The 17,231-nt window shown below is 37.8% G+C and overlaps 1 protein-coding gene across 11 annotated transcripts in view; it reads left to right on the top strand.

Moving 5' to 3' along the window:
- Positions 1–17,231, top strand: part of GSAP (gamma-secretase activating protein) — a 103,864-nt gene that overhangs the window by 40,219 nt on the left and 46,414 nt on the right. For 10 of the 11 annotated variants that reach the window (XR_004268368.1, XM_032276404.1, XM_032276406.1 and 7 more), the window contains exons 8-12: positions 1,067–1,116; positions 5,256–5,360; positions 6,052–6,111; positions 7,486–7,529; positions 8,410–8,495. Coding sequence is in view for 10 of the 11 variants with exons in the window: in XM_032276404.1 (XP_032132295.1) it covers positions 1,067–1,116; positions 5,256–5,360; positions 6,052–6,111; positions 7,486–7,529; positions 8,410–8,495 (345 nt within the window). In the remaining variant the exon portion in view is untranslated. The remainder of the gene's footprint in view (positions 1–1,066; positions 1,117–5,255; positions 5,361–6,051; positions 6,112–7,485; positions 7,530–8,409; positions 8,496–17,231) is intronic. The other variant, XM_032276403.1, reaches the window with a different exon arrangement.

The following is a 17,231-nucleotide window of genomic DNA, read 5'->3' as shown; positions in this document are numbered from 1 at the left end:
AAATTCAGGTAGAGGCAAGTAAGTTTAGGATGTAAAAGGTTATGTCCTTCCATGATGATTTCAAGTTAGGAGAGGGGAAGGAAGGACAAAATTTACTGGTGGTCTTTCACATTACAAGATGAAACTTCTAGTTTATAGTGTTTATAGTTGGAAGGACAGGCTTGAGGAGCAAGGCCGTGTTCGGTCTCTAAGCTCTTGTTCAGTTTGGTAACTCGAATCAGCAGAAGGTAAATATGGCTGAATTTAAATTGTTACTGTTAGAAAGGGACCATCTACACAGATTGACTTTAGTGTTCAGGGTTTTGTTCATATGAAATTGACCCCTATTAAAATGCTTCCCCAGAATGTCTCGTATGATGAGTTTTCTGTCTGGTATGTTCATACAAACAAGTGTTTGGGATTTGGAAATTGAAGATAAACTCTGCCATGTAAGCCCTTGTTAGCTCTATACAAGACTGATGGTATAGGGGAGTCAAGTACTTGTTGAGGGAGCCCAGGGAAGCAGGAGAGCTAAATGCTTCATGTATTGTTGATATTGAGGAGCAGAATAAATGCAGGACTTGAAATTAACTGTAAAGGGAGAATAGAGAAAAGTGGAAGTTTTTGAACCTCTATTGTGAGATTACAGTTTGTAATAATATTGTTTGTGGCCAGTTGTTCAATGTGCATTGCTTTTTTTTTTTTTTTTTTTTTTTTTGAGATGGAGTCTTGCTCTGTCGCCAGGCTGGCGTGCAGTGGCACAATCTCGGCTCACTGCAACCTCTGTCTCTCGGGTTCAAGCGATTCCCCTGCCTCAGCTTCCTGAGCTGTTCCTACAGGCACATGCCACCATGCCCAGCTAATTTTTTGTATTTTAATAGAGATGGGGTTTCATCATGACCAAGATGGTCTCGATCTCCTGACCTCATGATTCGCCCACCTCAGCCTCCAAAAGTGCTGGGATTACAGGCATGATCCACTGTGCCCAGCCCTGCATTGCTTTTATAACAATGTTTTTACAAGTGTTACGTAAAAATAGTACTCATATTTCCTTAAGGTTAAATTATCTTTTTTTTTTTTTTTTAAGATATTGAAAAATTTCGTGTCCATGTCGCCCAAGAAGATGGAAATAGAGTGGTAAAGATTTGAAAATCTTTTTACTTCATAGTTTTTTCTACAAAGAACTACATTTCTAGATTGTTAAAGATAATGTTACTGATACATGATTATTTCTTCATTTGATGTCTTTTGAAGTCTTTTTCTTTTAATGTGTAAAATGCTACAAATATACATGAAGTTAATTATCCCCCTTTTCTCTACCTCAACCCTCAATCTCAGTATCCTGAGGTAGCCTGTATGAGTCTTTCCACAGCTTTTACCTTGCTCATGCAAACCTATGCAAGGTTAGATGCATGTATGTGGGGATTTAATTGTTTTTACTAAAGTAGCATCATAATACATTTACCTGCTGCTTTTATGTTTGCTTTTCCTTAGCAGGTAAAAAGAGATCAGGAGTATCTCTATGGGTTACTAAAATAGAGATATAACTAACTGGTTATTTATTCTAATTTTTATCTGTACATATATTCATATAATGGGATCGTACTATATATGTATACCATGTATAAAACCATACTGTATATCATACTATAAATGGATTTCATTGAGTGTAATTTTTTTTTCTTGTCTTCCACATGTACTTTTTAAAAAAATCTCTTTTGTTCACAACCTGGTATGTATCCTTGCATACTTTTCTCCATACTAATAGTCATCTCCTACCCCCACCTCTGACCCACCCAGGATTTTATTATTCATTTCTTACTCATTCAGCTTTGTGGAATTACCTACAAATAAAACTAGAATAGCTCCAATTTAGTCTCTTTAGAAGTAGATAATAGTCCCTGGTGTGGATAGACATTCACAAAATTGCCAATTTTTTGTTTTTGTTTTTGAATTATAAATCATCTCAAAATTTTTTATTCCTATAGCCTTATGTATTGGTACATATATTTCTTTGAGCTATATTTCAGGGATGGATTGTTGGTTTGATAGGTACATACATTTAATAAATTCCAACAGATTTTTTCCAGATTGCTTTCTAAAAAACTTCTAACAATTGACAATTTTATAAGCAAAATTTAAGAGTACGTGTTCCCTCAATTCTTATCATGAAAAGGTATATTTACCTTTTAAAAAATTTCCAATTTGATGAGTGTAAGTTGATAGCTTATTATCTTAGTCTGTATCTCCCTTAATATTAATGCATTTCAGCATCTTCTCCAAAGCTTGTTGGCTATTTGATTTGCTTTTTTGAAAATTGTTTAGTTGTATCCTTATCTATTTTTCTACTGGGTTGTCTTTTTCTTGATAATTTGCCTAGGATCTTAATATGTTATTGATATTAAAAATGATTTTCTTCAATATTTAGTCTGCATCAAAATTGTGAAGATCTTAATATTTCTCTGAAGATTGTAAAGTTAAATGAACAATTGAAACAGAAAATGGCACTTATTAATTGTGTATCAGCTATTGAAAGACTCAAATCAAGAAGCCTGCCTGGAAAATTGCCAGGAGAAAGTGTGTCGCTAGAGTTCTGGGCTACCATTGTCCCGCAGGGGCTAAGTGGATGGGAGCACAATGACAGACGTGGGCCAAGGGTCAGAAGAGGGTCAAGCTCCAGAGGAAAGATAGAGGCTGAATCCCAAAGCCAGTGATCAGAGTTGAGAAGAGTTAAATAAGCAAGTTGGGGTCAGTAACTGGGAATGAGCATAGACCAGGGGACTGGCTGATTAGAAGAGGGCTTGAGAGGGGAGAGGGGAGAAACAGACACACACTGGCAATGGAGGGGACACCTGTCAGCAGCCCAGAAAAGATTCTGCCATTCAGGATGGTGCAGCTTTAGCATTCCTTAATTCAAATGTGTTCTTCCAAGAAGTACTTCTGCACTCATTCTTAAAGGCTTAGATGACAGCTTCATACAGCATAAGTATAATAACATCTTTATAATGCAGGGATGTTGCAAAGTATATGCAATTCCACATATTCTTCACAACATCCCTGCATGATAGACATGGTATTATGCTTATCCCTATTTTTACAGAGAAGATAGCAACCAGGATTCACAGAGATGAGGTGACTCTAGAGAGGAACAAAATTGAGATTTGAACCTGGTTATGCCACAGTCGGACATTCATGTTCTTGTTAGTGTATACCTTTATCTGGAACTGTTCTCAAATCTACTGCAGCTCAACAAATTTCAAAAAAATGATTGTCCAAGGTTTAGAGACAGACAGGTCCTCTTGGATCTTTTCTCTGGCATCACTTTCCTCTTGTCTGACTATAATGGACAGGGCAGGCAGGAAATAGTGGTTTACATCTCTTTATGCCACATGGCTCCATCAAGTTGCAAGTTAGCCTGAGTGGAAAAATCCCTGTTAGGATTAGGGAGGGTTTAGGCTTGAATACAACCATTATGGTGTTTCCTTTTTTCTCTTACTTCTTCTACCCCAACCTGTCTTTATTCCTTACTCATCTACCTCAATGTGGGTTACTTTTGGTTAATAAGCATTTTGAAGAACAATAATTTTTAACTGCTTCTGTTAAATTATTTTGAGGCCAGTTGATGCACTGAAAGGGCAATGAGAGGCTTCCAGGACATGGATTCCAGACCTTTCTGAACTAACTATGCAGCCTAACTAACTGCTCTGGGCCTCAGTTTTCTTACCTGTTAAGGGATTGAATTGGATGGTTTCTAGAATTTCCTTATTTTAAAGTTCTATAGTTCTGACTTTGTTACTTAGTAAACAGATGTTTTATACCTGTAATATCTTTGGCAATTTACTCTTGCACACCTTATTTCATTTTCTGCCTCTATTTTTTTTTTTTTTTTTTTTGAGATGGAGTCTTGCTCTGTCACCCAGGCTAGAGTGCAGTGGCGTGATCTTGGCTCACTGCAACCTCTGCCTTCCAGGTTCAAGTGATTCTCCTGCCTCAGCCTCCCAAGTAGCTGGGATTACAGGTATGCGCCAATATGCCTGGTTAATTTTTGTATTTTTTTTAGTAGAGATGGGGTTTCACCATGTTGGCCAGGCTGGTCTCGAACTCCTGACCTTAGGTGATCCACCTGCCTCGGCCTCCCAAAGTGCTGGGATTACAGGCATGAGCCATGCCTGGTCCATTTTCTGCCTTCTGAAAAAACATTCCTTGAGCACTGTTACATGCTAGAAATAATCAGGGAATTGGTAATAGAAACGTGCTGTAGAAGAGTGTATGCTCATTAATTAAAATGTAATTGTCATAGAAGCATTCCAGTGCATCATAGGAAAACAGGTGAAGATTATACTACAACATCTGGGGGATGGGATGGAAGGCTTTGTATGGAACACAATGTGTAAGTCAGGTCTTGATGAATGAGTAGTTAAGTATTGCTGAGAGATAGGCAATAACATCATATTCATCATGGAAGACATAAAGGTGAGAGGCATGCCCAAAGCTGCATGGTTGGTTTATGGCCAAAGTGGGGTCATTGTCTATTACTTACCACTGCCAAGCCTGAGCTTTTTCTTGACATCACAGCCTCTATCTTTGGTAGTGGAGGGTTCTTGTCTGCAGAGGTTTGACTTGAGAGAGTTAGGTACAGAACAGTAAGTTCTGAATCTTCTATTAATGCAGCTATTGATTTGTGGGAGGTGTGGTCTTGCCTTTAGCAACCTCAGCCTGTCTGCTAAACTAAGAACAAGAATAAAATTAATGCCAGGCGTGGTGGCTCACGCCTGTAATCCCAGCACTTTGGGAGGCCGAGGCGGGCGGATCACAAGGTCAAGAGATCAAGACCATCCTGGTCAACACGGTGAAACCCCGTCTCTACTAAAAAACTACAAAAAATTAGCTGGGCATGGTGGTGCGTGCCTGTAATCCCAGCTACTCAGGAGGCTGAAGCAGGAGAATTGCCTGAACCCAGGAGGCGGAGGTTGCGGTGAGCCGAGATCGCGCCATTGCACTCCAGCCTGGGCAACAAGAGCGAAACTCCGTCTCAAAAAAAAAAAAAAGAATAAAATTAAATATTATAGAGTGGGAAGAGGAGGAGGCAATGAAATATGTCTTAAGACATTTCTGGAAAGACTGTGTGTGCTAGGGGTGGAGAGCTTCTAACAGTGAACTGTGGAAATATTTACATGTATCATAAAGGTTGACATGGAAAATAATTATGAATTCCAGATATGCTGTCCTTTAAAAGTTATTAATTCATACTTTTTTTTTTTTTTTTGCATTTTTAGGTGATTAAAAATTCTGGCCATCTCCCAAGAGACAGAATAGCCGAGGATTTCGTTTGGGCTCAGTGGGATATGTCAGAACAGAGATTATACTACATTGACCTGAAGGTAAAAAATAACTAGTTTGTAGCCACTCTTTTTATTTTTTTAGAGATAAGATCTTACTCTGTTGCTGAGGCTGGAGTGCAGTGGTGTGATCATAGCTCACTGCAGCCTTGAATTCCTGGGCTCAAGTGATCCTCCTGCCTCAGGCTCCTAAAACATAGATTACAGGCATGAGTCATAGTGCCTGGCCCCAGCACTTTTTTTTTTTTTTTTTTTTTTTGAGACGGAGTTTCACTCATGTTACCCAGGCTGGAGTGCAATGGCGCGATCTCGGCTCACCGCAACCTCCGCCTCCTGGGTTCAGGCAATTCTCCTGCCTCAGCCTCCTGAGTCGCTGGGATTACAGGCAGGCACCACCATGCCCAGCTAATTTTTTGTATTTTTAGTAGAGACGGGGTTTCACCATGTTGGCCAGGATGGTCTTGATCTCTTGACCTCGTGATCCACCCACCTCGGCCTCCCAAAGTGCTGGGATTACAGGCTTGAGCCACCGCGCCCGGCCAGCACTTTTTATAAGAACAATTTGATTTTGACATTGTCATTACTGTAGTTCATTAATCACTATATTTTCATTGATGGAAATTGTCAGTGAAGTTTTAAATATAATGAAAAGATTTTCATTATTGTTTGCTTCTTGACTGCTTCCTTTTTTTTCCTAGTGTTTTTTAATATGTCATTCTGTTTACTGTTTTAGAAATCAAAGAGTATCTTAAAATGTATCCAGTTTTATGCTGATGAGAGCTACAACTTAATGGTAAGTTCAGAAAATGATCACACTACAGGAAATGTTATGATACATTACTCTTTTGTTATCATAAACAGCACTTTAGCATTCCTGGTGGTTGTGTTAATGACTTGTATGAGCAAGTAAAATAGTTCTTGCCGTTTCCAGGCTTCAGCACCAGAAATGTCCGCTAGCTGAATTCTCTACATCAAAGAAACACACGTATGAGTGGGGATTAGTAGTAGAAGATACTAGGTTGGTGCAAAAGTAATTGTGATTTTTAATTATTCAAAATAATGGGAAGAACTACAATTACTTTTGCACCAGTCCAATAATTGGTGTGGTCTGTAAGTGATAGCTTTAAGGGGTTGCACTTTATTTGACCCAAAAGGACTTGTGAGGATGGTGGATTTGAGAATAAAGAGAAAAGTTAATGAGAATGTATAGTTTAACCAAAATCTAGTATTACCCCTGAAAAAGCTATTTAGAATGTTAGCATTGTGTTGCATCAGTGAAAAAAGACTTTTAAAAATAGGAAAATTTAAATTTTAAGAATTTGAATTAAAAAAATAAAAAAAGGTAGCATTGTGGTGCGGAGTCATTAATATCTTTGCGATGGACAGTACGTTTTTTTTTTGTTTGTTTTGTTTGTTTTTGTTTCTTTTGAGATGGAGTCTCGCTCTGTTGCCCAGGCTGGAGTGCAGTCGCATGGTCTCTGCTCACTGCAACCTCCCCTTCCTAGGTTCAAGCAATTCCTCTGCCTCAGCCTCCCTAGTAGCTGGGATTACAGGTGCCCGCTTCTACACCCAATTAATTTTTGTGTTTTAGTAGAGACAGAGTTTTACCATGTGAGCCAGGCTGGTCTCAAACTCTTGACCTCAAGCAGTCCACCCACTTTGACCTCCCAAAGTATGAGCCACAGTGCCTGGCCTATTCTTCTTGACCAGGACCAATGTTGCTATCTAATACAGATTGTTACGCCATTGGAAGAATTGCACTTACCCTTCCTGCCCCTTCTGTTGGCTCATCTGCTCTCCTTCTAAGGACATCTAAGGACACACAATCCTTCTTTCCTTACACTGTCATCTGTGTCTTGTAAAAGGTGGTTGCTTCCAATTGGCCTATTGTACAACTTGTTTTTGATATTCAAATATAAGACAATGTTTGTCAAGCATTAGCCCTTTAAGAAATAAATATACATCAAGCTCATGATTGTATATAAACTTCAGAGTATTCTCAGTGGACTTTCTGTCCAATGGATTTGGAGTGTAACTTCTGAAGATAATAATGGTTAAATGGGCTTTTTATTATTAGGTAAGCACAACATTTTTTCTGGTTTACTTGGGTCTGCTCTGGTTTTCAGAAGTGTCATCACTTACTTCTGATTTTTTTTGTTTTTGACAGTTTGAAGTACCCTTGGACATATCATTAAGCAACTCAGGATTTAAGTAAGTTATTCATAGGGCGTTACTAATTTTTATAGATACTTGTGGGCAAAATGATTATATTTATTCCTACTTTATGCAGATAAGAGTTTGATATTCTGCGTACATCTTTTTTTGTATTCCCATTCTCCATAGCAAATATAAACAACTTTATCAAACATGAACCCAGAATTTTATATATAAAGTCAATTGTATTGATTTTCTTAGCCATTTATTTCTGTAGTGCATCTCCATTTATTTTGATGTATGGATATACTCTTCTCCCTATGATTAAATAGAAGGATTCATTGGGTCAGAGAGAGCTATATTGAGAAGCAAACATCAAAACACTTTTTGTTGCCATCAAAGAGGATGTCAGAGCTCAATCTACTTGTAGCTCAGCTGAGTTGGCTTTTTTCTGTTCTCCTTTTTGCACAAAAGACAAGGTTTTTTCCTTTTCCACTCTATTTTACATGTAGCAAAAACATGAGATGCTTCTGAAAAAATAAGCATAAGGCCATCAATATGTAGAAGAAATGAAAATCTTCCTAAATTAGAGTAATGATAATCCTGAACTGTTAAGTATTTCACTAGCTTTACTTTATCATATATGAACATTTAGTTGTGCTTATTTTGAAACTAGTATATGCATTACTCTATATTAGAAAATTTATAAAAATGTAAGATGAAAGTAATATTTTTTTTCTTACTACCAGGCTGATGCCATATATATATATACCATGTATTTTGAAAAAACTACAGAATTTATTAACCAAAAAAAATTATCTACTTAAATTTCTGGGGAATGTGTTTCTGCTTCTCTAGGTGTATTATTTAGTGGTTACTCACATCCTTTATGAAGGGATGTATTTTTAAATGAACTTCTTATTCTTTATATTCTTAGACTTGTCAACTTTGGTTGTGATTATCATCAAGACCGAGAGAAATTATCCAAACACCTAAGTCTGTGTGTTTTTACCAACCATACAGGTAAACTATGGTTGTATTTATCAGTTTATTCAATTGTCCTTGAGTTCTAGACAAAATTTACTTATCATTTAGCTGTATGGAGTCTGAAAATATAATAGAGCTACATTTTTATATTGGTGATCATATGGATTGTCAAATAACAAATCATCTTCTTTATTAATTTTAAATATACACTGTCTGTGTCAAGATAGCCATAGTTATTCTTTTTTTTTTTTTTTTTTTTTGAGACAAAGTTTGGCTCTGTTGGCAGGTTGGAGTGCAGTAGTGCGATCTTGGCTCACTGCAACCTCTGCCTCCCAGGTTCAAGCTATTCTTCTGCTTCAGCCTCCCAGGTAGTGGTATTACAGGTGCCTGCCACCACGCCTAGCTAATTTTTGTATTTTTAGTAAAGACAGGGTTTCACCATGTTGGCCAGGATGGTCTCGATCTCCTGACCTCATGATCCACCTGCCTTGGCCTCCCAAAGTTCTGGGATTACAGGCATGAGTCACTGTGCCCAGCTGCCACAGTTATTCTTAACAGCAGAGTTATTCTTCTAGTAGTTATTGTTTGTATGATTTTAATAGAGGAGATGGATTTGTATTCAACCAGTCTACATTTTCTCACCTGCTCCATCTCTTAACAAATGGCAACCAGCAAATGCTATGCTTTCTGTGTCAGGATTCCTGATGTGTTTGGTTCTAAACTTATGTACCTAGCTTTAAGAGCCATGCTGCAGCCTACCGATATAACAATCAGAGCTTGACATAAAGTTATTAATGTGAAATATTTTGTTCCTTAATTTTAGTTTTTATAGATAGAAAAATATGGAGGTAAAGAATACCTAAAAATGACAGATGAATATGATTACATTCAATAAATATGGTGAAAAAAATGCTCGTTAACCTTAGTCATCTAAGTAATCAGCTCTATAACTACATATAATAGCCATTTTAAATATCTCAACTTTAGTGGACATTTACTAGAGTTAAGTAGCATTTGGACTAAAATTGCATTCCTTTGAAGCCAAATATTACAGGATATTCACCCATTAGGCCAATGTTTATCCAGCACTTACTGTTTGCTAGGTGTTGGGATGTGATGATAAGTAAAACTGCCCTAATCTTTATTGTCATAAAAGTTACTATTTGGTGCAGATTTTATACATTATATAAGTGCACACATAATATTTAAGTGGAATCACATTATGATTGAGCTACATTATAGGAAGAAATGAAAACTTATAATGGAGGTTTAATAGAAGATACTAATATCTTCAACCATGTTGTAATTCATCCAGTTCATCGTCGTTTCTGCCTCCCTGCAAGATACTCCATCCCATCCTGTTCTTAGTCCTGAAAATTGCCCTCTTTCTACCTCACTCCTACATAATCCATTCCCCTTTTTGTCCCTCCAGGACTTTTCCCCCAGGTCTCCCTCAGCTGTACTCATCCCTTCATATACTAGTCCTGGGGCACTCAAGGGAGTGATATTTCAGTGGAGACTTGAAGGATGTATATGAGCTAAGACCATGTCACTGCAGTAAAGTGAGTGAGAGATAGAGAAAGCTGGAGAGGTAGGAAGGGGCCAGGCCCTGTAGGACCTTGTGGATCACGGGAGGATTTTAGACTTTATCCTGAGTGATGAGTAGTCATTGAAGGATATTTTTTGTTACTATACAATTTATTTTGAGAATGTGCAAGCTCGCTGTTGAGTGAAAAATACACTTAAAGCTCACTTTAAGTTGAAAAATACAATGAACATCCATGTACCTTTTACTCAAACAATCATATCATTTATGATATTTACTTTATCATTCTCACTTTATATAGGTATCATTTTCTTCTTTTTTGACAAAGTCATTCAAAATAGGTTGCAGACATCATAACACCTAACCACTAGGTAATTCAGCACATACCTCCTTTGACCAAGGACACTCTTTTACATAATCTCTGTTCCCTTATTACTGAAATAAATTAATCACATTAGTCAATAAACTTTATTCATATTTTCATAATTTTTTCAAAAATCTGTGTGTATATATAAATAAATATATATGTATATAACTTGTAAAGTCAGGATTCCATAGAGATTAATGCATTACATTTGGTCATTTAAGTCTTTGTAGTCTCTGTTAATGTACAGCAGTTTTCATGTCTTCCCTGCCTTTTCTTTTCATTGACATATTGAAGAGTCCAGGCCATTTGTCTTAAGGAATGATCTACATTCTGGATTTATCTAATTGTTTACTTACATAAACATTTAACTTTTTCCTCTATACATTTCCTGTAAAATGGAAGCTACATGCAACAGAGTGACAGCATAGTTAGACATAAGTTAAGTGTTTTTAGTGAGAATACTTCATAGGTGATGTTGTAAACTTTGTTTTTATTAGATCAGGAGGCCTATAATGTCAGGACATCCTACTGTTAGTGATGCTAAGTCTGCTCATTTGGTTAAGTGGTAACCACTGTATGTCCTCCTTGTGAAGGCACATTTTAACCTCTGAATTAGTAATTTGTAGGACAGTGCTTTGTCACCATGTGACTATTCTATTCTCTAACAGCTTTTCACCTGTCAGTTTGAAGATTCACTGATACTCGTTCACTGAAGTGTCTATGCAGGCAGTCATGTGATTGGATATGTATTTTCAAATGATCACTGTGGCTTCTGTATGGAGGATGGATTGGAGGAGGCAAGAGAGAAAGTGGGAAGATGAACAGTTAAGATGAAGTCTAGCTCTGTATTTGAAATAAGGGTGAACTAGGATGGGCAGTACAGGTGGAGAGAACTGGATGGGTTTGAGATACATTTTGGAGATGAAATTGAGATAATTTGCTCTAAATTACATTGAAGAGGAGTGGTTCTCAGGTTTCTGGCATCAGTAAATGAGTGAACAGTGGTGCCATTTACTGAGGCATAGGGGTTTTGGTGGAGCTTAGGAAGATTGTGATTTTTGTTTTGGACATTTTGACTAAAAGATCTGGAGCTTAGAAGAGGGTTCAGAACTGACAATAAATAAATGTGGAAGTTGTAAGGCTATAGCTGGCATTTGAAGCCATAGGAGGGAGTATTTGGTCAGGAGGGAAGACACTAATAAGATCTGGGAACATAAATATATAAAGGTTAGGCTGAAGATCCAAAGGAAAAGGAAAAAAGAATATCTGGAGAGAGAGAGCGAGAAAGAGAGCGAGAGAGAGAGAAAAAAAAAAAAAAAACAAGTATGGTATTATAGTAGCTGAAGCCACAGGGTATTTTCACAAAGAATTGACTGAATAGGTAGTAAGAGGTAGAGTCTGCTGTGTCTAGTAGCATGAAGATTACTGGGAGCTGTTTGTGTTGGGGAACTGAGGTGAAATCTTGACTACGCTGGGTTAAGTGGCATATGGAAATTGAAAAAAGTCATAGCAGCATGTGTAGACATGAGAGAGGCACCATCTGGAAAGGGAAATAGGATTTAGGGAATATTTTAAGACAGTAGAGACTCTAGGATGTTTGAATGCTTACAGACTATATTTAGTGGAGAGGAAACAGGACAGTACATAGCAGAAAGGAATAACTGGTACAGTGAATTTGCTTAGAAGGCAGGATGGGATCCAGAGCTCACATGGAAGGAGCAGGGTAGGTTCATCCCTATTACTTTGCTTTATTTATTTATTTGTGAATGAGGCGGAGTCCTGCTCTGCTCTGTCGCCCTGGCTGGAGTACAGTGGCACAATCTCGGCTCCCTGCAACCTCTGCCTCCTTGGGTTCAAGCAATTCTCTTGCCTCAGCTGCCCAAGTAGCTGGGATTACAGGCACACACCACCATTCCTGGCTAATTTTTTTTTTTTTTTTTTGTATTTTTAGTAGAGATGGGGTTTCACCATGTTAGCCATGCTGGTCTCGAACTCCTGACCTGAGGTAATCCACCCGCCTCAGCCTCCCAAAGTTCTGGGATTACAGGCATCAGCCACCACACCCAGGTCCTGGTACTTTGCTTTAAATCTGTTGCATATGAACAATCACCTTAGGCTTTAATCTTGTGAAGCTTTTTATTCCTTTTTATATTTTCACAGAAATTTTTCATGACCATTACTAGTTGTAAGTTATAAATGGGGCTAGTTATGACATATTTAATAAAATGTTAGGTTTATCTGACATAAAATGTGGAAGAATCTGTTTTTCCCCTTCTCAGCAGTGTCTGGAAGGGTAGACAATAAGCTTCACTCTTCACAATTGGCTTTGAAAAAAAACCCGTTTCAAATGAGATGCTTCCAGGTTTAAGATGAAACAAGCCAGAGAAGCAAGCTTTTGGTTTTTGAGTACTAAATTGTTCATGTGTTTCCCATAATAGTCTTCAAAAGTGGTTTTTTACCTTTGTTGTTAAAATTGACTTCAACAAAATAGGACTGGAGAAGGAAACAGAGTCTAATTTAAATGCGACTACCTCTATAGTAGAAAGCCGAATCTCCACTGGCGTGGAGGCCAGAAACTGTGGTTCATGAGAGGAATGCTGATAGACTTAGGCCCTTATACAAACTTACTTCAACTATTTACATTAATGATGATGATGTAATAATGTTTGACATTTCATTATCACATTATGGTAATCAGAAGCTATTTTGTCCTTTCAGCATTACTTTTTATATTCTTGAAAACATTTGTCCTGAATTTCCCTGTCCTAAGAAATAAAGACAGCTGTCTTCCAAGGAACTAGAGGTTACAATCTGGGTGAGGGGCATGCTCATGAGATTGGTGGTGGGCAAAAGTGCTGCTGCCACTGCTGCTGTCAGGCCACTTGTGTATTATTTGACATTATGAGTTTATATAGATTTTTCTAATAAAAAGGATAAATCAGACTTTCTAAGCATTGAAAGCATATCTTACTATTTCCCTATCTGATAGTCAACTCTGACGCTGTAGTGCTCTTGTGTGTTTTAAGTCAGTGGCTGTGATTCTTTCTTGTGCACCACCTACTGGGAGGTAGTGAGTAGGCAAGTGTGTAAATTCTCCTTCCTATTCATATTACCGCAAGAGTTGCTCTTCATGAGTTCCCGAATTAGGCCTATGTTTTAGCACTTTATAGAGCTTTTCAATTATTGCTCCAGTGAGATAATTTCCCTTGGAAAACTTTGTCCATAGTAGTTTTCATTGTCCAAATGGTTTCCCCAAGGCAAGCCAACGTTGAGATGTTATCTTCATCATTGATGAATATCTGGTTACACTCTTAAGAGCATCCTTTATTTTTTTTCAAACTGTGACTTCCCCCAGCTTGTAAATAGAAGCAAGATTATTATGAAATAATAGTATACCAGCTAATGTTTGTAGCCAGGTATAACTTCTTTGCAATGAACAATCTAACAATCTCTTTATACACAATATCTTATTTGGTTATCTCATAAGAACCCTATGAAGTAGGTTCTGTATTTTCTTTATTTACAGATGAGGAAATTGAGGCTTAGGTAATTTAATTAACTTGCCTGAGGCAATATACTTAGCCAAAAGCAGGATTCACATCCAAATCTGCTGATTTCAAAAGTGGTTCTCAACCTGGGTTCACATTAGAATCATTTAGTGAGCTTTAAAAAATACAAATGTTTGAGTCTCATCCCCGGAGATTCTGGCTTAATTGTTCTGAGGTGGAGCCTGAGTATCTGTGATCCCAACTAAGTTTAATGTGCTGTTGGGGTTAAGAACCAGTGATCTAAAGCTGTGTTGTCCAGTATGGTAGCCACTAGCCACATGTGGCTATTTAAATTTAAATGAATTAAAATTAAAAAAACCTGGGCTGACTAGAAGACGCTAATGTCAGCCACCATCACAGGGAAGAACAAAAGGGGCCAGTAAATACAGCACCTTCAACCGAATCATTCAGGTGTTCACATTGGGACTAATCAAGGAAACAACTTGACCCATGGAGAATGGCATAAAGCAAGGCAGGATAACAGCCCACCCAGGAGTGACACAGAGTCAGGGGAACCTCTGCTGCCCAGGGAAGTGGTGAGTAAATGTGTGACCCCAGAAACCCATGCTTGACTAATAAAGAGGAAAAGAGAGAAGTTCCAAATAAGCACAATTAGAAATGACAAATGGGATGTTACCACTGACCCCACAGAAATAAAAATAAACATCAGAAACTACTAAGAACATCTCTATGCACACAAACTGGAAACCTAGAAAAGACAAATTCCTGGACGCATACAGCCTCCCAAAGCTGAAACAGGAAGAAACTGATTCCCTGAACAGGCCAATAATAAGCTCCCAAATTGAATCAGTAATACATAGCCTACCGACCGAAAAAAGCTCAGTAGCTGAAGGATTCACAACTGAATTCTACTGGATATACAAAGAAGAGCTGGTACTGTTCCTACTGAAACCCTTTCAAAACATTGAGGAGGGACTCTTCCCCAATTCATTCTGTGAGCCCAGCATCATATTGATACTAAAAACCTGTCAGAGACATAGGAACAAAAGAAAACTTAAAGCCAATATTCTTGACGAACATGGATGCAAAAATCACCAAAATACATGGAAACCAAATCCAATAGCATATCAAAAAGCTAATCTACCACAACCAGGTAGGCTTCATCCCTGGGATGCAAGGTTGGTTCAACATATGCAAATCAGTAAATGTGACATCACATAAACAGAATTAAAGACAAAAACCACATGTTTATCTCAATCGATGCAGAAAAGGCTTTTGATCAAACTCAATACCGCTTGATGTTAAAAACTCTAAATATACTAGATATTGAAGGAAAACTTCAAAATAATAAGAGCCATCTACGACAAACCCACAGTCAACATCATACTGAATGGGCAAAAGCTGGTAGTATTTTCCTTGAAAACTGGCACAAGACAAGGATGCTGTCTTTTACCATTCCTATCCAATACAGTGTTGGAAGTCCTAGCCAGAGCAATCAGGCAAGAGAAAGAACATCCCAAATAGGAAGAGAGGAAGTCATTCTATCCCTGTTTGCAGATAACATGATTCTATAGAAAACTCCATAGTGTCGGCCCAGAAGCTCCTTCAACTGATAACATCAGCAAACTTTCAGGATACAAAATCAGTGTGCAGAAAGCACTAGCATTTCTTTATACCAATAAGAGCCAAGTCAAGAGCCAAATCAGAAAGGCAATCCCATTCACAATTGCCACAGAAAGAATAAAATACCTAGGGATACAGCTAACCAGGGAGGGGAAGTGAAAGATTTCTACAATGAGAATTACAAAACACTGGTCAAAGAAATCAGAAGATAAAAACAAATGGGAAAACATGCTCATGGATAGGAAGAATCAGTATCATTAAAATAGCTATACTGCCCAAAGCAATTTACAGATTGAATGCTATTCCTATCAAACTACCAACAACATTTTTCACAGAACTAGAAAAAACTATCTTAAAATTCATATGGAACCAAAAAAAGCCTGAGTAGCCAAGGAGGTCCTAAGCAAAAAGAACAAAGCTGGAGGTATCACGTTACCCAACTTCAGACTATACTGCAGAGCTACAGTAACCGAAACAGTCTGATACTGGTACAAAAACAGGCACATAGACCAATAGAACAGAGAACTCAAAAATAAGGATGCACACCTATGAATACCTGATCTTCAACAAAGCTGATAAAAGCAATGGGGAAAAGATTCACTATTCAATAAATGGCGATGGGATAACTGGCTAGCCATGTGCAGAAAATTGAAACCGGACCCCTTCCTTACAGCATACACAAAAATCAACTCAAGATGAATTAAAACTTAAATGTAAAACCCAAAATTCATAAAAATTCTAGAAGAAAACCTAGGCAATACCATCCTAGACATAGGAATGGGCAAAGATTTCATAACAAAGACATCAAAAGTAATCCTATCAGAAGCAAAACTGACAAATGGGATCTAATTAAACTTGAGAGCTTCTGCACAGCAAAACAAACTAATGGAGTAAACCAAATGACCTACAGAATTGGGAGAAAATAATTGTAAACTATGCATCTGACAAAGGCATATCAAGCATCTGCAAGGTATACTTACATTATAAGACAAAAACAACTCCATTAAAAAGTGGGCAAAGGGCATGAACAGATACTTTACAAAAGAAGACACGCGGCTAGCAAGCATATGAAAAACTCAACATCACTGAGGATTAGAGAAATACAAATTGAAACCACAATGAGATAGCATCTCATACCAGTCAGAATGGCTATTACTAAAAAGTAAAAAGAAAAAAATAATAGATGCTGGCAAGGTTGCAGAGAAAAGGGAAGACATACACTTTTGTTGGGAGTGTAAATTAGTTCAACCATTGTGGAAAGCAGTATGGAGATTCCTCAAAGTCTAACAGCAGAACTACCATTGGGCCCAGCAAGCTGATTACAGAGTCTATACCTAGAGGAATAAAAATTATTCTACCATAAAGACATATGTGCGCAAATGTCCATTGCAGCATGACTCACAATAGCAAAGACGTGGAATCAACCTAAACGCCCATCAGTGACGGATTGGATAAAGAAAATGTACATATACACCATGGAATACTGTGCAGACATAAAAAGGAGTGAGATCATGCCTTTTGTGGGAACATGGATGGAGCAGAAGCTGTTACCCTAAGCAAACACAGGAACGGTAAAATGAAATATCTCATGTTCTCATTTAAAAGTAGGAGCTAAGTGATGAGAACTCAAGAACACAAGGGAACAACAAACACTGGGATCTTCTTGAGGATGGAGGGTGGGAGGAGGAAGTGGAGCAGAAAAAATAACTATTGAGTATCAGGCTTAA

Source organism: Sapajus apella, unplaced genomic scaffold, assembly GCF_009761245.1.
Source record: "Sapajus apella isolate SASKATOON/1434 unplaced genomic scaffold, GSC_monkey_1.0 scaffold7, whole genome shotgun sequence".
Classification (NCBI taxonomy): domain Eukaryota; kingdom Metazoa; phylum Chordata; class Mammalia; order Primates; family Cebidae; genus Sapajus; species Sapajus apella.
Note: the sequence above shows the minus strand (reverse complement) of the source record. Positions and strands in the feature narration are given on the sequence as shown.